General features: G+C 50.0%; 1 protein-coding gene across 4 annotated transcripts in view; it reads left to right on the plus strand.

Annotated features, from left to right (window-relative positions):
• Window positions 1-24,373, plus strand: part of FGF13 (fibroblast growth factor 13) — a 209,341-nt gene extending 184,968 nt beyond the window's left edge. For all 4 annotated transcript variants that reach the window (XM_053990294.1, XM_053990297.1, XM_053990295.1 and 1 more), the window contains 2 exons: window positions 22,308-22,506; window positions 22,975-24,373. In XM_053990294.1, the coding sequence (XP_053846269.1) occupies window positions 22,308-22,506; window positions 22,975-23,111 (336 nt within the window). In that variant the 3' untranslated portion in view covers window positions 23,112-24,373. The remainder of the gene's footprint in view (window positions 1-22,307; window positions 22,507-22,974) is intronic.
• Window positions 24,374-25,015: the final 642 nt, after the last annotated feature.

Raw genomic sequence — 25,015 nt, forward strand, 5'->3', positions numbered from 1 at the left:
AATGTAGCGAGGTTGCTGAACCAGAGCAAGCAGCCTTGTCATGGCTTGGTGGCTCCTTGGCTCAGGTTTGTTGGAGGTTTCACCTGCCATGAGAGCTGATTTTTACTCTAGATGTTGCTTCCTGCCTATGCTGTGCAGCCAGGGGTAGCCTTACCCACGTCCTCAAGGTGGGAGAATGAGCAGCTGGAGGAAGGTCCTCGCATCACAACCAGCCAGCCTGGGGGTGATCAGGGCTGCCCACCTGGGAATGCTGGAATGTCAGAGCAGGGGGGCAGTGAGCAGGGTCTGTGAGGTTTTGCTGTAGGAACAAGGGGAATTTTGGTTGTTTCAGCTGCAGCCTGCAAACCAGGTAGTTTTAGGCCCTGCTTAGGATGACCCTCCTGGCAGGCAGATATTTTGAGGTCTGTGTCATGGCTGTGTTGCTGTCTGGCTCACGGGGAGCAGGGGAAGCAGCGTGTGGGGTGAGGGCCAACTTCCCTCCCTTCTGCAGCTTCACAGGAAGGATATCTCAGTGCTGCTGGCTGATCCATTGTGCTTGTTCTCAGAAAGCCACCTGGATGGTGGCACTTCTCCTCTGGTCTCATCTGAGCCACTGCACACAGTAAATTTCTGTCAGTCCATGGTCCATCTGCACTTGGAGCTCTCAGACCTCTGAATATTGATAACACGTGCTGACCTTGCAGTGTAATAAATGATCAGTTCATGCAAGGCCAGAACAAAATCAGCCTTCCAGATCTCAGTTCTGACCAAATTACCTCAGTCCTGAGGACCCAGGGACCTTAAGCACTGAATTTGGTGCAGCCTGGTGCTGGGGCTGGGGAATGCTTGGTGTGGGGAGGGTGGGGGAGAGGGGTATCAGCCCTGCTCTGCAGCCTGGGGCAGGATGCCCAGCAGAGAGAAGGGCAGGCGATGCTGCAGGAGGTGACTGGATGGGGCACAGGGAGGGTGTTGGGTCCCCCCATGTTCTGCTTTTGTCAAGCAACCTTGGAAGCTGTGTGGTCCACTTAGCACTAAGTCATTCTTTATTAAAAACAACATATGCTTATCGAGCACTTCCTTTTCTGTCTCACTGCTTTTGAATATGTTGTTGTGGTTACAGTAACCAGTCATGCACTTTTCTGAGCCATTAACTGGTAAAAGCATTTTCTTTTTTCCATCAAGAAGTGATAAGGGCTAAGTTACGACCTCGTTCAAAGTGCTTTCCTGTGAGGAAGGTTCTCCTGTGTATCAGACAAAGCCTGTGCTCTTCGAGGTCAGCCTCTTCAGAAGTAACTCTGGGCATCTGTCCTTGTTTACCCTGGTGACAGCCAGAAGTGGCTGCAGGTCTGCACACTCAGCCTCTGGGCACGCCTTGCAGCCTTCTGGGTGGGAGCAGGAGAAGGCATGGCCAGGGCAGAGCTCGTCTGGGAAGCTGCTGTGCAGGTAAAAATTCTGCTTTTCCGTACCAAGATTAATTTTTTCAAGGAAAAGGTTGATAAAGTCCTGGAGATCTTCCTTACAATTGGGTTACAATAGTTACTGCAAATCTCCCACTTGACTATAAAAAACCACTCTGCTCTTAATTGGGAAATGTGCTCTAAGTGCATAAGGGGCAGCATCTCAAACTTGCTGGGATCTGAAAGGCATCAGGAGAAATCATTAAATGAAGCAGATGTTGTCTGCCTGCCAGGCAGCCCAAGGACAGTGCTCGGCCCCTGGGATGCAGCTGTGAGACACTGGGCACTGCACTCCCTGCCCAGCAGCCCTCCCACAGCATCCCCACGCCGTGCCTCCTCCCGGGACAGCTCCATCCTGCAGAGGGCTTGGCTCCACCGAGTCCTTGCAGTGTTTGCCAGGCTGGTGCTGAGCCCCTGCCTCAGAGAGGGGAAAGCTCTTCCTTTGCCTTGCTCCTGCCTCAGAGAGGGCAAAGCTCTTCCTTTGCCCTGAGCCCCCTGCCTCAGAGAGGAGAAAGCTCTTCCTGAGCCCCCTGCCTCAGAGAGGGGAAAGCTCTTCCTTTGCCCTGCTCCTGCCTCAGAGAGGGGAAAGCTCTTCCTTTGCCCTGCTCCTGCCTCAGAGAGGGGAAAGCTCTTCCTTTGCCCTGCTCCTGCCTCAGAGAGGGGAAAGCTCTTCCTTTGCCTTGAGCCCCCTGCCTCAGAGAGGGGAAAGCTCTTCCTTTGCCCTGCTCCTGCCTCAGAGAGGGGAAAGCTCTTCCTTTGCCCTGAGCCTCTGCCTCAGAGAGGGCAAAGCTCTTCCTTTGCCCTGCTCCTGCCTCAGAGAGGGGAAAGCTCTTCCTTTGCCCTGCTCTTCCTTTGCCCTGCTCCTGCCTCAGAGAGGGCAAAGCTCTTCCTTTGCCCTGCTCCTGCCTCAGAGAGGGGAAAGCTCTTCCTTTGCCCTGAGCCCCCTGCCTCAGAGAGGGCAAAGCTCTTCCTTTGCCCTGCCCCTGCCTCAGAGAGGGGAAAGCTCTTCCTTTGCCCTGCTCCTGCCTCAGAGAGGGCAAAGCTCTTCCTTTGCCCTGAGCCCCCTGCCTCAGAGAGGGGAAAGCTCTTCCTTTGCCCTGCTCCTGCCTCAGAGAGGGCAAAGCTCTTCCTTTGCCCTGAGCCCCCTGCCTCAGAGAGGGCAAAGCTCTTCCTTTGCCCTGCTCCTGCTCTGGGGCAGGCTGGGGCAGGGCTCACACCCGGGCAGGGATGCAGGCTGGGGGCAAGGGCAGGAGCAGCACTGGGAGCAGCCCCCACGTGGGAGCTGGCTGACGGCAGTGGGACAGGATTTGGGGTTCAGGGGGTCGCTGCCATCACTCCTGGCAATATCGGGTCTGGAGATGGGTCAGCAGAGGGACATGGGGACTCACCAGCTTCTCCACGGGTGCAATTGCATGTTAAGTCAAAAAGCAGGGGAATAAAAAGGGAAATTTTGGGCAGATCCTTGGTAAGGATGCCTGCCCCTGAGTCCTTATAGCTTTGAGGGTCAATAAAAATGCTGATACTTTACCTTCCCAGTCATAAAAATAAAAATGCTCCTTTCCCTACAAAAGGGCAGGCAGTAAAGCAGATGGAATCAAGAAGTCTTACAGCTCAGTGTTAGCCAGAAGGAGCAGCTGAGACTAATCAGCTTCCATTTAAAAGTATAGCATTCCCACTAAGCTCCTGTTGCTGCTGGCTTTGCATTCTTATTCCTATTAATCACTGCTATTATGAATTTGAATGGATGACAGCTCTAAGAAGATCTTTGGGGAACCAGGATCAGGGATGCTCTGGATGAGGTGCTATATGAAGACATCTGCAAAACAGGGCTGTTCATCCATAAGGATAAACAAAGACTTCAGGAAAATTGGTTTCAGGAGAGAAAGCTGGGAGATGGATGGGTATATCCAGAAGAAAAGCTACAAATTTTGATTTCTAAAATTTCTGAGAAAAGACTATGGCTAAAAAAAAACCATTTCAAAATGGCAATTTCAGTCTTTTGTTGTTTGTAGCATTTTAAGAGTATTAGGAGATGATTTCTAATATTTTGTGTTGTGAAAAGATACAGGATTTTGGTGTGTTTCATACTGATTAGAAATAAGAACAGGTTCTGTAGTCCTGGTGTTTCCCATGGGACTAAATTAGTTTTTGTTGGCTGTAGCTCAGCAGGATGCAGAAAGAGGTGGGTGAGTTTTGGGGAGAAGCCTGAGGAGGGCTGGCAGGGCTCGGGGCAGGCTGTGCCCAGCCCTGTGCTGGCTGGGGGCAGCACCTGGGACAAGCAGGACCAGAGATTTGGGAGATGTGTATTTGCCAGTGGCTCAGTAACCATCCCTGGTCAGCCCTGCTGAGTGGATTTTTGGGAAATAATAACGCTGGGCTTCTGTCCACAGCAGGCAGCAGAGATAAGGGTGGGTCATTACATAACAGTCACATGATGGAGAGATGATAAGGTGCTCTAAAAAAGGCAATTCATGAGTTGGTGGCCACTGGAGGCCTGTGTGAAAGATTGTAAAGATACTGGAACAAGACATTGTCCTGCACACCAAAGGACTTCATGTTATAAATTTAATTAAGATAATCTACCTTCTTTTAAAAGGAATTGATTAAATTCCTGAGATAGACAGAAATATGTATTTTGTGCAGTTGCTGTATTGATCCCCTGCTCAGCCCATTAGTGGTGACAGTGAGGAGTAGGAATTCCTAAGGCTGTACAGAAAGTTGTACTGGATATTTCACTTTCAGAGCCCATGGAAAGATCTTGCCATGTGAGGAAATGCCTGAAAATTCAGAGAGGATCCTTTTTTTTTTTTTGCTTTTGAGCAGTCATATTCCTTTCAAAAGGACATTCTTGAAATCCATTGTAAACTCTTGCTTTTGGTCAGCAGTCATAGAATATTTCTGGCTTTCCCTGGTCTTACTTAAATCTGGAACAGAGAAATGCTTAACTGAGTTTGTAGGGAAGTTTGTGAAAGTGATTACTGGAAAATCTGGAAAAAGCTAGATCTCATCTCTTCTAGGAAGAAGCCAGGTAACAGTGAAAGAAATCAAACCACAAATAAAGGTTCTTACATTTTGAAAGAGGAGACCTTAAAAAAGCAGTGCCATTTGTCCCCAATCTTTCCTATGCTGAAGAAGAGATGAAAAAGAAAAGTTTTCCTTTTATTTTCCAAATATAATAATACAATAAAAATAGGTCATGCCACTTAGTCTGAAACAGGCCATGGTTTCAAAAAAATCAGTGCTTCTAATTTGTGTATTTCTTGTGGGTTTTATCACTCAACACCCACATTACCTAATTATATACACCTCAAATCAAAACTGAAGAATAGCTTGCTTATTAAAATCTGTCAGTGCTGTTAGGAAACATGTCAGTGCCACACATTTTGCTGCTGGCTTGCCTCGTCAGCAGCCCTGGCTGCCCTGTGCCAGGCTGGCGTGGGTGGCATGGGCAGCAGCCCTGGCTGCCCTGTGCCAGGCTGGTGTGGGTGGCATGGGCAGCAGCCCTGGCTGCCCTGTGCCAGGCTGGCGTGGGTGGCATGGGCAGCAGCCCTGGCTGCCCTGTGCCAGGCTGGCGTGGGTGGCATGGGCAGCAGCCCTGGCTGCCCTGTGCCAGGCTGGTGTGGGTGGCATGGGCAGCAGCCCTGGCTGGGTGCCCCTGCAGAGAGCACAGGGCTGAGCAGGGGCACTGAGGTCCCAGCCCTGGCCCCTCTGTGCAGCCATTCATTACCTGCTAGCTCACCTCTCAGAGGCCTTTTTTTGGCTGCTATCCTTCATCTTTTCCCCCTGTTCTGCATACTCTTTCATACTTGTCACGGAGGAATATTGGGATGGAAAACTTTTATCTCTTCCAATATTGGATTTTGCCTCACGATGTTATTGCTGTGTCTGCAGCAGCCTAATTTCCTCCTCCCTGTACATACCTTTATTGCTGAGTTATTACCCAGGTGAATTTCCTCTCCTGTCACTCTGCCATTTGACACGAGGTGATTAGTTTAATAACAGGGGTTATTTTTCAGAAGCTGCTGGAAAGGCTGATGGACAGAGGTGCCTCCCACAAGTGGTGTGCAGTGTAGCTTTATTATAGCTGCATTTCACTCCTTGGCACTCGTGCTGAACTTTGGATGCAATTCCTCAGGTTGAGATCTATTGCCCAAGAAAAACAAATAGCAACAAAGAAGCAAAGAGGCTCTTCCTTAAAGCTGAGCAAATACAGACAAAAAAAAAAAAAAAAAAAAAAAAAAAAAAAAAAAACACCTAATATTCATTTGATTTAAAAAATAAATTAGCTTTAGCTGTTTTTTCATCTCCTTTGGCATTTATTTTCCAGAACTCTGCATCCCATCAGATTATACTAGTGTGAATGTTCTCAGAAAGCTCATTTTTAGCTAGTATACTGAATTCTTTGTATGACCCCCAGGGATCAGTTCCTTGTAATTACACAAATGAAGTACTTGACTTACTTGTAGCTGCAGACTGTAACTGGAGCAGCGGGCAGCTGGTGATGCACTTGGGCCATGTTTTACTGGTGTAGTGATCCCCAGCAGCTCCTCCCTCTGATTTCAGCACACCCTGGGCTCCTTTTGTCAGGGCATGGAGAAGCTCTCCAGTGCCCCAGTGATCTGTAATCCCATGGTAGCACCTTGCTGCTGCTGGAGCCCAGTCCCCTTCTGGTGTACAGAAAAAGACAAAATACAGGTTTAGCAAAGCAGCCGGAGGGGGTAAGGAGAGTGCAAGTACTGGGGCTATTTCAGGGCATTTTATGGGTTTAAAAACCGATAGATCAAGAGCCTCAAGGCTCATCTTGCCCTCAGTGTGCAGGAGAGCTGAGCTTGGTGGAGTCAGCAGAGACAGGACAAGGCTGTACTGAAAAGAGTCGTGGTGCAAGAAGTGTTCTGGGGTTTTAATCCATGCTGGGCAATGAATTCCTCGTTAGCCTTGGGCAAAACATGGAAGAGCTGGGTTTTCATTTCCTTCTTTGTGAAAATGCTCGTGTGGGGAGAAGTCTGAGCGCTGGGAGGTGCTGCTGGCAGGCAGGTTCTGTGTCTGAAACCAGGAGCAGCCCCAGGGAGCCAGGTGTGGAGAGGAACCAGGAGAGCAGTTCCTGGAGCACTGCAGCACTGCCAGCCCCTGCTGCTGGCTCTGAAATGCACTCCAGCTCCAAGGATTTGCTTCTTAAATACAATTCTGAACGTTACATCATCGCTGCCTGGCTCTGCCCTGCTCGGCTCCCCTGATTTCCTGCTGCCTCTGATGAATATTTTTCATCTTTATCATATTTATTTGTTGATCTGGAGTTTCTTAGGGCAAGTGGATCCTTCTTGCATGCCCAGGATATGCCCAGCATATCCAGAAAACTAAAAGTAAATGAACAACCACAATATTGTAAAGGTCTCTGGCAATGAAAGGCTGATTTATTTGTGTGCTGTGGTAGAGGTAGCCCAGTAATGGATTAAGACTTACAAAGGGGTAATAAAACCAACTTAATTTAAATAGTTCTTTTTTATATAGCAGTGAGAACAGAAATGGGGGAGTTTAAAGGGTTTAAACCTGTTGTGCTTTGCATCTCTGCCTGTGTGCTGTGCTGTAAGAGTAGGTTATTAGTAAATCACTGACCCCTATGCATATTTTAGAGGTATCATATTAAAACCCCAATGATGAACTAGTCTATACATCATTCAGTTCTTAGGTTTTAAGCCTTTTTTTTTACATAAATCACATTATTTATTTAAAAATATATAAATAATTTTCCTGTCTGCAGAAGTAATTCAGCCCTTTGCATTCCTGCATCACACTGACTGCAGCTGCTGGGAGCAGGAAAGGTGAATCTCTCAAAAGACTGTTTTCTCTATGCACACTCCAACATGTAAATGTGATTACACTCAGATATTATTTAGTAGTCCTCATTCTCACAACGGAGTGCAAACATTCCTTCCTTCTAACAGGTGAAGTCACTGCTGTGTACCAAAGGAGGGAATTGCTCATTTCAGTGTGCTCAGCTCCCCGGGCTGTGCCCTGAGCCACGGCTCTGTCCCAGGCCACTCTGGCAAGTGCCAGGCTGGAGTTTGGCAGCTGCAGGGTCCTGACCCCAAATGGTGCTGCCTGATGTGAAAGGTCAGAGCAGGTGCTGTCCACAGATCACATCCAGACCAGCACTTGGCACAGCTCCTCTGCCTCTGTCTTTTCTCAGATCAGGCTCCAGTGACAAGTGACCTCCAGGGCTTTGGTTTGTTTGAGACAGTTGTGTGGCAAACCTGCAGCAGCCCAGCACCTATTCATGGGGTGGCTGCACTTCCCATCACCAGATGCTGTTCTAGTTTGCTCTGTACTGTATCCAAATATAAGGTTTTAAATAGATCCATTTTCTTTCTCAGGCTAAAATTTTTGGGGAAGTTCCGGCTCTTTTCACTGCTGTTATTTCCAATAATTAGACTCACAAAACACTTTCCTTTGTCCATTAAGTCAGAGACTTGGTATGGGGCTTTGTTAAGTCTCCATAATATTTTAGACAAGAAATTTTCATTTGCTCTGAGTTCAGTTTGTACTTTTGCCCTTGCTGTGGGGGGAAAAAATGTAGTTTGACTTTGGCATGAACTTCTGTAAATCTCTCTCAGCAGATATCCAATAAAAACATATTAGGATTTGGCAGATAGGTTTTTCCCCAAATGGGTTTGCTTGGAGCAGTAGAGCTAGGCGGAATGTTTTATTTTTTTTCCCCTGTGGAAAAGACAAGAGAATGGCAGCAGTGGGGCAGAGCCAGAGCAGCAGTGGGGAGTGGAAGCAGAAGGTGGAGAGGGGCTGCTGGGGCAGAACAGTTCCACCTCACGAGTGTGCTTCTCCCTTCCATGGCAGCTTTCCTCAGCTGAAATGGGATTTTTTGGTCCGGAAAGCAGCTGACGAAATGCTTTTTTCCTGCTTTCTGTTACCTTGCACAGGTGAGGAGAAGCACCCCGGGCTGCTGCCCTCCTGCAAGCACAGCAGCAGGGGTGAGGGCTCAGGGCTCCCCACCGTGCCCAGCCAGGTTCCTGTGGGTCACCCGTGCTGCTGATCCTTCTGCTGCTGCTCATGGCACAGCAGAGGAAGGGCAGGCTGCTGCCAGGAGCCCCCTGTGTCCCTGCTGCAAACCAGCCCTGCAGGGGCCCGGCAAGGGAGGGTGGCCCCGGCCCTGGAGCTTCACCTCTCTCCCCAGTGGGGAGATTTCGGTTGCCTAGTTAAGCTCTCGGAGAATGCAGATTTGTCAGTGGCAGCTGTGGGAGCTTGATGGTGGAAGAACAGAGCAGGAATTTATCATGTGCATATAATTGTAAAGAGAAGGATTTTTTTAGTGGGAGATGAGCGGCAGTGCAGAGTAATAATCATCTTAAAGGGTGACTCTCTAGAATTAGTTGTTATTTTGTTTGAGTCCTTTGAAATGCTTTCCACACTATATAATTATCTTAAATTTTAAGTGCTTCCTGCAGTGATAATGTGTGCATTTTTGCATTCTTATGTAAATGCTTTAGCAGTTCCCAGTGCCGAATTGGAAATGCCATTCAGAAACAGGTAACAGCTTTGCAAAATCTAGGGGAAGAAATGGATCTTCTTCTTCCTCATCATTTTCCAGTTGGCATTCTGGGCTTTCCTGGCTGTGTTTGCAGCTCTGCCAGCAGCTGCTTTTCAATAACATCCAGTGGTGGGAGACACTGAAATGAAGAGCTGAATGTCACCAGCAGGAGCTTAAAAAGACAAGAGACCAGCAGACAAAATGTTATAACCTGCAGAAAGAAAGTAATTAGTTTGTGGACCCAATTAATCCTAGGCAAAGCCACCTAGGAGTAATTCTAAGAAGATTGTACTGTAATGAAAGTGCAGGAATCCCTGCTCAGATGATCATTTCGGGTGGTGTTGCTGTGAACATGGGCAGCTGCTCCCTCTGGGCACCGTGGCCGTGGCAGGGATCAGTGCAGCCATCCCTGGGCAGTGGAATGGGAGATCAGGCAGTGGGGAAAGGGAAGGATGAGCACCTCTCCTGATGGACAGGCTCACCTTTGTGCTGCAGGCTGGTTTCTCTGCTCGCTCCTGCCTGGCTGCAGGCAGCTGTGACCTCACATGGAGAGCCACAGCTCAGAGGCAGAGCTGATCCAAGGCACCTTAGGTACCTCAAGAGAAATACAGCAGCAGTTTTCAAAGCAAACCTGGGAGCTGGCTTTCAGATTCCTCCTTGTGATACAGGGCCCAGCATCTGGAAATGTCCTGCCAGTTCTTTGTTTCAGCTGTGCTCAGAACTTTCTGAGGCAGAGATACAAGGCTTAGGTCTCAAATCAAAGTGCTCACGTCATTCACCTTCTTGTCTGATTCAGGGACAAAGATTTCACTCAAACCCTCCTAAATCCTTTCAGGGAGCTCCCTGTCTGTTCAACAGGTAACACTGTCAGGGAGATGGGGATGGGGATGGGGATGGGGATGGGGATGGGGATGGAAAGGGTTCTTTGACTCAAATTCTCAGGAAGGCTGAGAGACTTGCTGGAGCAGATGTCCAAGTCAGGTAGTGGTCATACCTGTGTTTGAATTTAGATTTTTTTTCTATTTTTTTTCACTGTGAGAGAACTCAGAACAGCTCTCCTGATGAAATGTTATAATACAGAGATCTGCAGTGTTTGATTCATGGAGCAAGTGTCCCACAGCATTCCCAGAAACCTGTGACTGCAGTCCAGGCTATCTTAGGTTAGGGTTTTAAATTGCACCTCCCAGAGACATTTGGGTGTCTTCCAAGTTTAAATTAGGTTTGCAAGTGTTTTACCAGGGACCTGTTTCTCCTCTGCTGCTTAGACAACAGCAGCATGGTGTCTCCCAAAAGTCTGGCTCCAGAGTAATCTTCTACACAGCCCAGGGGCAGCAGGGAGTCATCAGCAGCCAAGTGACAGGCCTTTGCAAGGTCCCTATCACTGTGGGAGAGAGAAACCAGAGCTTTGTGAGCTTATCTGTGTGCTCAGGCTGCCTCTTGGAAGGACAGGGCTATTTCTTGCCTTCACTGGCTCGCTGGAGGCCTGTTAAGAGGACATGCAAGTGGTGGAAAACTTCCCCAAAACTTAAAATGCTTACAAGACGTGTGTATGTGATTTACAGAGAGAAATTTAGCCTGTTCTCTGCATGTGTCCCTTTGTAGAACCAATGTGTTCTACCCGTCAGCGTCAGTAAAGGGCCACTCTTGTATCTCATCTCCCCTGTATAATCCTTTATTATCTTGTTACTAAAGGTTTTGCCACCTGAAATCTCTCAGATGGCACAATGAGCCCAGCATCTCTAATACAAACATCCCTCTGAGATCCCCGTAGCAGCACATGGTCAACAGCAGCATTTGGGGGGCTGTGAGGGGGCACAGATTCCAAAGAGCATCACTGCTCTGCAGCAAGAAGCAGGGTTTGGCTGCCAGTAATGCCCTGGCACTGTCAGCCTGCTGAGGTTTGAAAAACATCCACCCATGGCATGCATGAACGAACAGATTTCAGTAAATCAAGCTCATTTGAAAAGGTCTCATTACAATTTGGTCAGGCAGAGGTGCTGGTTTGGTCAGGATGGAGCTAAGCAGTTCCTTGAACCTGTGACATTCACATTATTGTTATTATTAAGCTCAGGTTTTCTATTTACACTTTGTATTAAGCAAGCTGCATTGGTAGTGACAAATATCAAATATCCTAGGTTTCTTAAAGCAAGAGGTCTGTGTGTCTTTGCAGGCTGCCTGAACATCAGGAGCTAACCAAAATGCAGAGAAGGCACGGGTAGTATTTGCCTTGGTCAAAATACATTTTGGATCAGGTTCTGAAGGAGTCACTGCTTTTGTTGAGTGCAATGTCCTGCTTACGTTTCCCAGCACTGACATTATCCATATTAACAATTATGCTTGCAATGTAGTGCTTCAGAATAAAAGCCTAATATTAATAGGCTGATATTAATTAATAGGCCTGTTAGCTTGGTGTTATTTTTTAGTTTATAATCCCAGTCCAAAAACTCTGATGCATGTATTACTTTACAAAGCCTTCCAGGGGGTTCCCAAAATAGGCTTGGCAGTGTTGCTGCAGGGGAGGCTCCTGTGAGGCAGCAGCTGCAGCACAGGCAGTGCCCAGGGCAGCGTGGGGACAGGTGGGCACTGCTGGGGCTGCCAGGAGGAGGGACAGAGCTCCAGGAATGGGCACCTGAGGATGGATGGATGAGCCAGAGCTCCAGGAATGGGCACCTGAGGGATGGATGGATGAGCCAGAGCTCCAGGAATGGGCACCTGGGGGATGGATGAGCCAGAGCTCCAGGAATGGGCACCTGAGGGATGGATGAGCCAGAGCTCCAGGAATGGGCACCTGGGGGATGGATGAGCCAGAGCTCCAGGAATGGGCACCTGAGGGATGGATGAGCCAGAGCTCCAGGAATGGGCACCTGAGGGATGGATGAGCCAGAGCTCCAGGAATGGGCACCTGAGGGATGGATGGATGAGCCAGAGCTCCAGGAATGGGCACCTGGGGGATGGATGAGCCAGAGCTCCAGGAATGGGCACCTGGGGGATGGATGAGCCAGAGCTCCAGGAATGGGCACCTGAGGATGGATGGCTGAGCCAGAGCTCCAGGAATGGGCACCTGAGGATGGATGAGCCAGAGCTCCAGGAATGGGCACCTGAGGGATGGATGGCTGAGCCAGAGCTCCAGGAATGGGCACCTGAGGGATGGATGGCTGAGCCAGAGCTCCAGGAATGGGCACCTGAGGGATGGATGGATGAGCCAGAGCTCCAGGAATGGGCACCTGGGGGATGGATGAGCCAGAGCTCCAGGAATGGGCACCTGGGGGATGGATGAGCCAGAGCTCCAGGAATGGGCACCTGAGGATGGATGAGCCAGAGCTCCAGGAATGGGCACCTGAGGGATGGATGGCTGAGCCAGAGCTCCAGGAATGGGCACCTGAGGGATGGATGGCTGAGCCAGAGCTCCAGGAATGGGCACCTGAGGGATGGATGGATGAGCCAGAGCTCCAGGAATGGGCACCTGGGGGATGGCTGAGCCAGAGCTCCAGAAATGGGCACCTGAGGGATGGATGGCTGAGCCAGAGCTCCAGGAATGGGCACCTGAGGGATGGATGGCTGAGCCAGAGCTCCAGGAATGGGCACCTGAGGGATGGATGGCTGAGCCAGAGCTCCAGGAATGGGCACCTGAGGGATGGATGGCTGAGCCAGAGCTCCAGGAATGGGCACCTGAGGGATGGATGGATGAGCCAGAGCTCCAGGAATGGGCACCTGAGGGATGGATGGCTGAGCCAGAGCTCCAGGAATGGGCACCTGAGGGATGGATGGATGAGCCAGAGCTCCAGGAATGGGCACCTGGGGGATGGATGAGCCAGAGCTCCAGGAATGGGCACCTGAGGATGGATGGCTGAGCCAGAGCTCCAGGAATGGGCACCTGAGGATGGATGAGCCAGAGCTCCAGGAATGGGCACCTGAGGGATGGCTGAGCCAGAGCTCCAGGAATGGGCACCTGAGGGGTGGATGGCTGAGCCAGAGCTCCAGGAATGGGCACCCACCCAGCAAAGGCAGAGGGCAGGGCTGGCTGTCCTGTGGAACACCCTCAGCTGGCAGGCGGGCAGGAGCCTGTGTGATGCAGTGTGGCATTATTCCTCCTCCTGCAGCTCCTGCTGTTTATCTTCCCCTTGCAGCCTCTCGCAGTGGCTGAGCAGAGGCAGTTGCTGGTGTGCAGAAAAAGAGCTCGTTCAGCAGCAGCTGAGCTCTTCCTGCGCTGCAGACCCCATCCTCCTCCTCCTCCAGCGTCAGCAAACGCTGCTGGGCGCTGGGGCTGAGCACGGGCTGTGCTGGGAGAGCCCTGCCTGCTGCAGTCTGCCCTCAGGAGCACAGGGAGCAGGGAGCAGGCAGCAGGGAGCAGGCAGCAGGGAGCAGGGAGGGGACCCCCACATGCACTGGCCCAGGTGCACCTGCACAGCCAGGCTGCAGGCTGGCACACACAGCAGCCCCTGCCAGCTCTGCTCCCTGCACCACTGTGCCCTCTGCTCTGGCTCCTGCTCCTTCAGCTGCTCCTCCCCAAAAGCTCTGTGTGCCTTCTGGATTTTCCATAGGACTTGGGAGCACCCACTGCAAAAGGGGTCACGTCCCTGCTTGTAATTAAGCAGAGAGATTTAGAGCTCGCTGCAAACACTGATTAGATTATTGTTTTCCAGCCCTTTAAGGTAAATGTGCATGAATGGATGGGTGTCAGCCCAGGGATCTCCCCCCTCTCCCTAGGCCGGGCTGCTGTGCTGCACCAGGAGCAGGAAATGCCTCGGGGCTGCCCCAGAGCCCGTCTGGCACAGGGAGCCGGGCTGGGCAGCACAGGTGCCAGGGGGTGCTGCTGCAGTGCCCAGCACTGCTGCCATCCTCCGCAGAGCCCAGGAGGGCTCAGGGCAGCTCCAGGGCAGACCCTGCAAACAGGGCAGCTGGGCCGGGCCGGGCCGGGCTGGGCTGGGCTGGGCCGGGCTGGGCCGGGCTGGGCTGGGCTGGGCCGGGCTGGGCCGGGCTGGGCTGGGCTGTGCCAGGCTGGGCTGGGCCGGGCTGGGCTGGGCTGGGCTGGGCTGGGCTGGGCTGTGCCAGGCTGGGCTGGGCTGTGCCAGGCTGGGCTGGGCTGGGCTGGGCCGGGCTGGGCTGGGCCGGGCTGGGCTGGGCTGGGCTGGGCTGGGCTGTGCCGGGCTGGGCTGGGCCGGGCTGGGCCGGGCTGGGCTGGGCTGGGCTGTGCCATTCCAGGCTGGGCTGGGCTGTGCCAAGCTGTGCTGTGCCATGCTGGGCTGGGCTGGGCTGTGCCAGGCTGTGCTGGGCTGTGCCGGGCTGGGCTGTGCCAGGCTGGGCTGTGCTGGGCTGTGCCAGGCTGTGCCAGGCTGTGCTGGGCTGTGCCATTCCAGGCTGTGCTGGGCTGTGCCATTCCAGGTTGGGCTGTGCTGGGCTGTGCCAGGCCGTGCTGGGCTGTGCCAGGCTGGGCTGTGCCAGGCTGGGCTGTGCTGGGCTGGGCTGGGCTGGGCTGGGCTGTGCCATTCCAGGTTGGGCTGGGCTGTGCTGGGCTGTGCCAGGCTGTGCCGTGCCAGGCTGGGCTGTGCCATGCCAGGCTGTGCTGGGCTGTGCCGTGCCAGGCTGGGCTGTGCCATTCCAGGTTGGGCTGGGCTGTGCCAGGCTGGGCTGAGGCTCTGCTCCTCATGCTCTTTCAGGTGCCACTGGCCATGTCCAGCCAGTGCCAGTGGGCTCAGAGCTTGGCCCTCGGAACAAGGGCAAGAAGGGCTGTCCGTGACTGAGAGCAGGAGATGGTGCCCACACTTTAAAGGGATTTTTTCCAACCTAGGTCTGTTCTTTATTAAAAAGCACACACTTAAATGGCACCCTTAAGCTGAGGACATTCTGCTCAACAGCTGTGTTGGAGAGATTTGACAATAGCAGGATTTGATGTCAATTATAACTGCTAGAAATCTGATTGCAGTGTCTGGCAGGTTATCTGTGTAATAATGGATTTGTTATAAAATAGGTTGCTTAGCATCTTTGGGGCTCTCTGCTCTAGTTCTGGGGAAGAAAGCTGTTTGAGCTGCTTTTTGCATCTTTCCCCCTTCCTTTAATATTTAAGCTTGGGTACACTGACTAATCAGAGGGTCAGCTATGCCATAACATTGGACTATATTTATCAGAGACACAACTGAAAAGACAGAGAACCTTTCTACAAATGCACAATAGTGAGGTTGAGCAACAAAGTCCATTTTACTTTGTCACAAGAAAAATGACTGAAAATATCGTACCTCTGTTATGCAACTCAATGGTGCAGCCTCTTCTTAAAGGTTGTGTTTCAGTTCTCGAAATGATAGAGGGGAAAAAAGAAAGAATTCAGTGAAGGGTAATGAAAATGATTAAAGGCACCGAGAAACTTTCATATGAGAAGAGATTTAAAAAGATTAGGCCTGCTTAGTTAAGACAAGAGATGAATAAGCAGAGGCACGATGGAGAGATGGGGGGTAGTGAATGGCACAGAAGAGGCACTCTGAGTACTTTTATGTGCTGTTTTCCAAAATTAAAAGCTGAGAGTAGAAAGCTGTAAAAAAAAAAAAAAAAAAAAAGAAAAAAAAAAAGCCAAGAAGTGTGCTTATGATAAAAAACAACAGCAGACACATTTTAAATGTTTTCCACAGTGCTGGATTCACCTGTGGAAGCCGCTGTGGCAGGGAACAGAGATAATGAGCTTAGGAAAATTATGAAAAGGATTGGCTGCTCTGGGGAAAACGGAGAGCCTGCTGAGAGGAAAAGGGAGTTCTCTGGTAGTTCTCAGTGGGAGCACGATTCAGCAGCTGGCACAGCCCCAAGGCTGCTGGAGTGATGCTCCAGCTGCAGTGGCTCGGGGTGTTTGCCACACACTGATACCTGCACACAGAGGGACCCGCTGCAGCTGCCTGTGCTGCTTCGGGTGACCTCAGTGCTCCTCCTGAAGCTGCAGAAATCAAAAGAGGGTGGGTGCAAGCATTAGAATGCATCAAAATAACACTTGGTCAATTAGGTAATGGCAGGGGTTTCCCTCTACAATGATTCCAGCATCATCAGAGGTAAATATGATGCAGAAGAGGAGAATTTGGGGTAAAGTGGATCTTCTGTCCAAGAGGAGAATTTGGGGTAAAGTGGATCTTCTGTCCAAGAGGAGAATTTGGGGTAAAGTGGATCTTCTGTCCTTCTTCATAGCAAGTAAATTCTATGTCAAAACTTGGTGGGGTGGATTAGGACAGGGACCTGTGTTTGACATCTCTGAAGTGGACTCCTGGGCATCTTGCAGAAGTTTTAAGCCCCATGACAGGTTTTTTTTTTTCCAGCAGGATTAATTTCCTCTGCAGTAACCAGAAGAGTGCCTTCCTCCTGCATGTATCATGCCTTAGCTCTCCTGCCCCAGTTAAGGAGTGCTTTGGTTAACCAGCACAGCTGTAAAGTGAAGCATCACCAAAAGGCAGGGGAGCAATAATATGATTGTGCATAGCTCCTGTCTCAGTTAAATTCCAGCCTTGTTTCCAGTCTCTGAGTCGTTTCCCTCGGCTCATCAGGCAGCACATCCTGCCTGAGGTGACGCACCCAGTTATTATTTATGGGTTATTGAGGGGCCTAAAGGCCACTTAAAAACCTGGGCAAAGATGGAGACTTTTGCTCAACTGAGTCACTGATGAGGGCAGAAAGAGAGTAATGAACAAAATTCACACCTCTGCATCTCTGTGCTTGTAATTAATATGTTTTCTACTTCGGTTCACTGTGGGCATTCTCCCCTGAATTTGTGCTTTTGGTTTGCTGTGCAAAGGAATGATGCCAAGGGAATCACTGCAGGCTCTTTTCAGTGCTTTTCTCAGGGATTCAGAGAATACCTAGAGACAACCTGAAATCTTTCTCTGAGATCCAGCTGCTTCCTTGGGCTCCATTGTACTCTTCACAGAAGCTTTGCACTAAATAATTTTACACACCACTGACCATTTGTGTTTCACTTGATAAATTCCTGTTTATTGCACTAGCAATAAGGAAAATCCATTCTATGGAGCTGTCTGGGATCACTCTCCAGAAAGCTTTGCCTCCCTATCAACTCCTCCCATTAAGTTGTTTTCCTGAATAAATTCAGTGTCTTTTCTCTATATAATTTTTGACCTAATTTTCTTCCTTCCTTGGTTGTGTGGCCAGTACACATACCTGGAAGTGATCTCCAGGGGAATTGTCCCACAGATCAGCTGGTAGTTTGTCTGTAGCAGTTAGTTCAGCCCCACAGCCCCTCCTGAGGGCTTTGGGCTACCTGCAGTGCCTGTGAAAATTCACCTGCAAGGGCCTGGCCACAGTGATGCTCCTCCCCGAGCTGCTCCAGCACCTCTCCTCAAAAGTCTCACAGGATTTTTTTCTGGAAAATTCGAAATCTTCTGTAAATTTTTTTCTGGAAACTCTGGCCCTTGCTGTGCCTGCCAGTGCTGGGGACAGGGACAGGGACAGGGACAGGGACAGGGACAGGGACAGGGACAGGGACAGGGACAGGGACAGGGACAGGGACAGTCCCGTGGCCAAGCAGCCCCACAGGACCTGTGCACACAGGGCAGGCTGCTCCACTGGCGTGCCCAGGATTCCCAGAGCAGGGAAACTCAAGCACAGTGGCCAGCAGGGTGGGAGTGGAGCCTGGCTGTGCAGAAGTGCTAGAGCTGGTACAAAGTGCCAGAAGGGAAAGGTAATGTCATTTTCCACTGCTGCAGCAAATGGCTGCTGGGGGCTCAGGAAATTCCAGCTGCTTCCGACTCCTCACGCTGGGGATCTAAAAGCTGTTTTTCCTGATAACATGCAAGCTGAAGTATTCCCATCCTGTGCTGTTGATGCCATGCACATCACAGGGTGATGGTCCAGAGGATACACCCTGGAACTTCACGTGCCGAGATGGAGAAAATCAATCTCTGTTAATAAAAAAAGGCAGGCTCACTGGCGCAGAAAATCACTGCTCTGGAGCCTTAACGAGGCTCCTTCAAAAATTCATGATTATAAAATGGAATCCTGGGCTACATTATAGTTCTGAAAGAAATTGGGATATGGAGGGAAAAAATCCAATTTTCATTAAGTGGAGAAAATAAAGGATAAATCCTGTACACAGACATAGTCATTGATCACAAGGAATATAATTACATGCTCAATATATAAGAACATTTTCCAAGTTTCCCGAGTACACAATACTTTTCTTAAATACTTTTCAAAGTTACATTTTCTTTTCTTGCTGTTTGCTCAGGCCTCTAGCACTAAGTCCATCTGAACAAAATCTGTCATTGTTCTAATAAACTGCTGCAGGATATTTGACCTGTGGTGAAAGAAACCTTGAACAAACCCAGTCCTGACCTCATGACTTGAAGAATTTGGTGCTGGCCCCTGCTGATGGCATCCAGAGTGCAAATTCAGGATGCAATAAATGGCAGAGAGCAAACATCCTCCTGCTCCTGAGCCCTGAGCATCAGCCATCCCAACCAGGGCTCTCTGAACACCTTCCTCACACACAGGCTTCCCCTTTTGGGTCTGAATTCCTGCTCCAGAGTCATTTGGAGCACAGAATAATTAACATGCAGTCCTGCAGGGCAGGTGGGTGTGATGGCTGATCATTTGGAGGGGTTTTGGCTTCAGATATGCCTTCTGCAGAAATAGAGCAGGAAGAATTCCAGATTGGCTTTTGTGATATTTTAGCTTTCAGGCTTGGCATTCTGTAATGCATCCTGAATTATTTTAGATATAATCTAGCCAGCTGCCTGGAAATACAGCTACTCTAAGTGTATAAAAAAGGCCACAAGGCCCTTTTACCATATTACCATACACCAAATTATTATTTTTCACATGTTCAATGCAGCTACAGACTTGTTCATGAAGGAACCTTTCAGTAGTTAGGCTGAGCAGCTCAAACCCAAGAAGCAGCCCCTGACAGTTCATCTTCCTGCTTACTTAAGTGTGGCTGAGCCACCACTACGGTGAATCCAGCACTTTTATGTGCTGGGAAGTCTTTTCCCTTTTATTTATTCATTCATTCATTCAGTGTTAAGGGTGGATGTGTGAGGGGCTTGAGACACTGCAGTTTATTGTCATCTAGGTGCCATCATCAGTGACTTTTGAGGTAAGCAGAGATGGAAATAGCGTTTCACAGAAGGAATTCTTTTCATCTGTTTTGTGTAATAAAGTATCAATTGTGTAATAATGTATCCATAATGTATCAATTGTGTAATAATGTATCCATCTATTTTGTGTAATAATGTATCCATAATGTATCAATTGTGCAATAATGTATCCATCTGTTTTGTGTAAGAATGTATCCATATTGTGTAGTAATGTATCCATACACCCATAACGTATCTGGACTTTCCAGACCTCATTTGCATCGTTTTTATTGCGAGGATGGACTAAAAGGACAGCTGAGAGGCAGGAAAAACCTGGCCTTGGAATTGGAGACGTGTGTTTGTAAGGATAGGATGGACCTGCGAGCTGCAAAGCGCCGGTGTTAGCTGGGGCAGCCTGCTCCTCCTCGGCGTGCCACAAAGCCTGTGCCAGCAGAGCTGGCACAATGGCCGAGAGCTGCTGCTGTGCCGAGCTCAGGGCAGCCCTGCCCGTGCCCAGCGGGGCTGGCACGTCGCTGCCCAGGCTCGGGGCAGTGCAGGGTGCCTGGCATGGCCCCTGGTGCCATTCCTGGCCTGGCTCAGAGCAGTGCAGGGTGCCTGGCATGGCCCCTGGTGCCATTCCTGGCCAGGCTCAGAGCAGTGCAGGGTGCCTGGCATGGCCCCTGGTGCCATTCCTGGCCAGGCTCGGAGCAGTGCAGGGTGCCTGGCATGGCCCCTGGTGCCATTCCTGGCCAGGCTCGGAGCAGTGCAGGGTGCCTGGCATGGCCCCTGGTGCCATTCCTGGCCAGGCTCGGGGCAGTGCAGGGTGCCTGGCACGGCCCCTGGTGCCATTCCTGCCCGGAGCTGGCTCTGCAGGGCTGCTCCCCTTGGTGCTGAGCAGGGCACCCGCCCGGGCTGGGCTGCAGGAAGGGCAGTGGAGCAAACTCCCCTGGGCAGGGCCGGGCACAGCCCTGCAGCCCCGGGCTGCCCAGATGTGTCGGGACCCAGGACACCCCTCTGGCTGCCCTGGCTGGCTGAGACCCTGGCACGGGGCTCAGAGACCTTGGCACCAAGTCAAAATCACCTGTGGCTTCCATTTTAGCCTGTGGGAGAGGCTGCCAACTCTGTGTGAGGAATTACAGCCACGAGGGTTTGAGTAGTGTGGTGGTTGAGTTAACACAGGGTGAAAAAGTAGAATTTTGGGGCTTTTTAGAACGGGGTTCAAGGGAACAAGATGGAGGGATTTGGGTGTGTCCTGACCTCCTTCTCCTTCTCCTTCTCCTTCTCCTTCTCCTTCTCCTTCTCCTTCTCCTTCTCCTTCTCCTTCTCCTTGCCCTCCATGTCTTGCTGTGCTGGTGACACTTTTCTGTTGGTTTCAGGTACAGACACACTGCCCAACACCAATGACAGACATTGGCACGTTATTGTAACCACGGCACACGGAGTTTTTGGTATAAAATGTGAACACTGCCCTGAGGGCAGACAGAATGCCATGGCCGAGCTGCTGGACAGAGCTCAGCAGGGCAGAGAGAGAATGTTCTAGAGAAGGGAAAATGAACACCCTTGAGAAGCCGACCCTGCACATTCAGACTCCTCCTTTGGCTGCTCAGGCTGGGAAATGAGGACTTTTACACTCTGGGGTCATCCCGACACCCAGGCCCCGAGACAGAGGAGCTGCTGCTTTGGCAGGGCCATGCCAGGGCAGCTTGCTGGCTGCAGCTCAGCTGGCACTGGCAGGTGCCAGAGCAGAGAGGGGCACGGATCCTGCCAGCCCAGGGCATGGGGGGCTCTGCTTTGGTGCCCAGACATCTGGGAGGGAACGTTCCTGGTGACTGGGTGTGTTATGGACACGTGCCCGTGCAGGGCACTGCCGGGCTGGGCATGGGCTCAGCTGCAAGCTCAGAGGAGCACAGCACTCCACGAGAGCTGAGGGAAAACCAGGAGTGAGAGGGGTTCCGTGTCTTTCCTTCTGTCCCCCACTGTTCTGTCCCTCCGTGTCAGGCACTCTGGGCTGCTCATTTGAGGTGAACTTGCTCCCTGAGGGCTCCAGAGGAAATGTTGGGGTTCTGTTTGCAGTCTGACCCTCTGCTGCTGTGTACAAGCAGGCCTTTTGTACCCAAACAGCTCCAAATTACTGTACATAAACCATAATCTGCCAGTGGGAGCACTGTAGTTTTCCATTTTGCTGCTAATTGGATGATACCCTTGCAACAGTCTTTGTTACCATGGCTGGTGCTGGGCAGGGAACAGTGAGGGGAGGCTTTTATGCAGAAATCTTACAAAAATGCAATGACTGTCCCTATTTGACAGCAATTGAAACCAATTGTCAATTAACTAAACAACAACCAATTAGCTTAAAGGAAAAAAAAAGAAGAAAATTGCTTGCTTCACATTCTTTGTTGAAGCAAATGCCAGTCAGAGAATGGGAGCTTTTTTCTTTCTCTTGTAAAGACAAAATGGCAAAAGATGTGCAGAAAATGCAGAGTGGTGGTTTTTTTTTGTTTTTTTTTTTCCTGATACCATCCTTTTCTCACTTCAGGATATTTTAGAAACTACATAAGAATATCTTAAGCTCCTGAGACATTTAATTTCCTGCAATATTTTAAAATCACAATTACAATGATTATACAAGCAGGAGGCAAGCACGAGGGCAGCTCCCCTGCAGCTGGCTGCCCTGGCAAGGGGAGGCCAGCAAACATCTGGCTGCTCTGTGGTGCAGTGACAGGCACGACTGAGGCGTTAACCCCTGCACGGCCAGACCAACCCTTCCTCTCTCGTATTTTCCAGTCCATGGGTGAGATGTTGCAGAACCTGTAATGTCCAGAGGCCGAAGGAGCCGGGGCTGTTAGGGGTACTGGGAGACACCCATTTACTCTGGCATCTGCCTCTTACACAGCCGAGGGCAGCAGTTAATGCACAGAGCATCCCGCGGGCTCTTCCTGCCTGCAGGGCTGCAGCACAGCTGGTCCCAGGGGTGACACAGCTCCGTGTCTGCCTGACATCCATTAGCTGCCTCAATCAATAAATCCTCAGACTCTTTACTCATTGTTCAAAAAAGATCTTATTGCAGCCTACTTAGAGCAGCTCACAGCATCATTTCACGGGTTTCAAATTGTGTTAGTCCTTTGTTAATACTTTCAGGAGCCATGTTTCATAAGTGGATAGTTGAGGATGAGAGGTATGACTTGTAACCATCAGAAGGCAATGGATATTGCATGCTTTTTCATTAACTGATGTGGGATTCGGCCCTGCACCTATTGATCTGTTGCTTTCTTACAGGAACATTTTACACCCGAATGCAAGTTCAAAGAATCAGTATTTGAAAACTACTATGTGACATATTCCTCAATGATCTACAGACAGCAACAGTCTGGCCGGGGTTGGTATTTGGGTCTTAACAAAGAAGGAGAAATAATGAAAGGAAACCACGTGAAGAAAAATAAACCTGCAGCACACTTCCTTCCAAAACCCTTAAAAGGTAATTGCTTGGGTTTGCTCCATTTCTCTGAACTGATACTACGTCGTGTTTAATTCCTGTGCATAAGTTTTTGACGTGTCCAGCTGCTTGTGTGACAGGAGTGTAATGTTCTGTACCATGGTGTTCGTCTCAGCAGAGTTCCAGCAGGTGAAATCACCGCTGCTGGCAGTGCTACTCCTCTGTTCGTAAGGAAATGCTGGTTTTTGTCAGCTTGGGTCTGTCCTGCAGGCTGTGTAAGTGCAGTGGCTGCTTTCACTGGGAGGGGGAGGAGTGGTTTTCTCCTTCTGTAAAATGTCAGTCCACCGAGGAGGGTCTCAGAGGTTCGGGAAGTGCTTGGCATGGAAGGGGGCTCCTTGCCCTGGCTGTTTGTCTCTCCTCCCATGGCAACCCCAGCGTGTCAGGGCTGGGCTCTGCCCCCAGCCAGCAGCCCCAGGCCGTGCTGATGTTCTGCTCTCTCTTGCCTTGCAGTGGCCATGTACAAAGAGCCTTCCCTCCACGATCTCACAGAGTTCTCCAGGTCTGGGAGCGGGACCCCAACAAAGAGCAGAAGCGTTTCAGGAGTGCTAAATGGGGGTAAATCCATGAGCCAAAACGAGTCAACGTAGCCAGGTTCAGGCCAGCCAAGTGCTCTCTAACAGAACCTTACCTCTGGATGCAGTTGAATTCTTACTCGCAGTCTTTCATCCAAACCTTCAGTTGCCCGGGACGAGGCACCGAGCTCCACAGGTCACCTGTTTATCAGCCATTAGATCTTCTGGTTGCCAAAGGAGAATCCCCAGGCTTGGAGAGTGCCTGTGCACAGCACAAGGCACTGGAGAGCAGCACACACAGCGGTGGGAAAACCTCCCAGAAGAAATGTCCAGCTCTTTCTCTCTCTCACTTCTTCTTTATCTCTTTCTCTCTCTCTCCTATGCTTTGTGGAAAACGAAACAAAAACATTTCACAGCATTCACTGCTGATCAGAATTTGCTTTCCAACTCAGAAAAAGACCACTTTTGCTCTTCAAAGGAAATTTTAATGCTTGTCTGTTTTATAGGGGCAAACAAAAAACAAATACGTAAACTCTGTTGTTTCCTTGGCTTACCGTTTTATATCTAAGGCTTGATAAAAAAATGTATCCTTTAATTTGGAATAGTGCAACTTTTTGATTTCTGAACTCCAATGGGTCTTTAAAGCTCTGTCTTTAAAAAAATAACTCAAAATTCAGGGTTGGAACTGAGAGTTGGTGTCTCAGGCTCAAGCAAACAGTGTTCTTGTGGTTTTAAACACAATGAAATAATAAATTTTTATAGATTTGTAGTTTCTGGTAAAGTTCTTGTGCTAACCCCAGTCTGTAGGAATTGATTTGTTTTGTTATCCCAAGTGGAAGTTAACAGAAAGGGATAAAATTATCCTCCAGTGTAGAATTCTCTTAATTCCATTTTGTGTGTCATGTTAAACTATCGTTGTGGCTTCTTTTCTAAAGACAGAAACTGTGGAATTAAGGTGACTTAATTTTTTTATAAGAAACGTCTTATTTGTAAAAGTCCTTTCACTGTAACGGGCACGTGAATATTGTGTAGGAGGAAGCGTTAGGACAGGTTACCCCTAAACAACATATACTTATACATGCTATTGGAAACAATTGTTTAAAAAATGTAGTTAGGTTTCCATTTAGGTCATCATGTCTGTTGCATGGGAGAAAGTTGGAATATTGGCATAGAGTTGCATGATGTGTAAGATTTTGTGCATTAATCATCGTTGGATTCTGTGCTCCAAAACTGAATTAGTTCTGTACAGGCAGCTTTCTGCCTGCTACAAAAAAAGTTGTTTATTATTTGTTGTATACACAACCATGCACTGAATAAACTATTTATATTAAGATGTACTTTTTAAAAAAGCTTGTTTGATTGTATGCTGTACACCCATGGTTAATTTGAAGGGAAAAGGGTTGGCAATTAAATTATGAAGTTACAAAAGATACTAATGTTCAGAATTAATTGTAATTAATGTTCCAAATCATTCTGTGTGACGGCCATTCCCCGTAACGCCACAGATACAGAAATTCAGCCCTTCTTTGGCTTTGGGCACTGTCAGAGCCCAGCTGAGATACTCAGAACAGCCACGCTCTGTGTCCCCAGGCAGGGAGCGAGCCCGGTGCCCTGCTGTGCTGTGCCAGGCTGTGCCAGGCTGTGCTGTGCCCTGCTGTGCTGTGCCCTGCTGTGCTGTGCTGTGCCAGGCTGTGCTGTGCCGTGCCAGGCTGTGCCAGGCTGTGCTGTGCCAGGCTGTGCTGTGCCGTGCCAGGCTGTGCCAGGCTGTGCCAGGCTGTGCTGTGCTGTGCCAGGCTGTGCCAGGCTGTGCCAGGCTGTGCTGTGCTGTGCTGTGCCAGGCTGTGCTGTGCCAGGCTGTGCTGTGCCGTGCCAGGCTGTGCCAGGCTGTGCTGTGCTGTGCCAGGCTGTGCCAGGCTGTGCCAGGCTGTGCTGTGCTGTGCTGTGCCAGGCTGTGCTGTGCCAGGCTGTGCTGTGCCGTG

The sequence above is a fragment of the Vidua macroura genome, chromosome 14 (assembly GCF_024509145.1).
Source record: "Vidua macroura isolate BioBank_ID:100142 chromosome 14, ASM2450914v1, whole genome shotgun sequence".
NCBI lineage: Eukaryota > Metazoa > Chordata > Aves > Passeriformes > Viduidae > Vidua > Vidua macroura.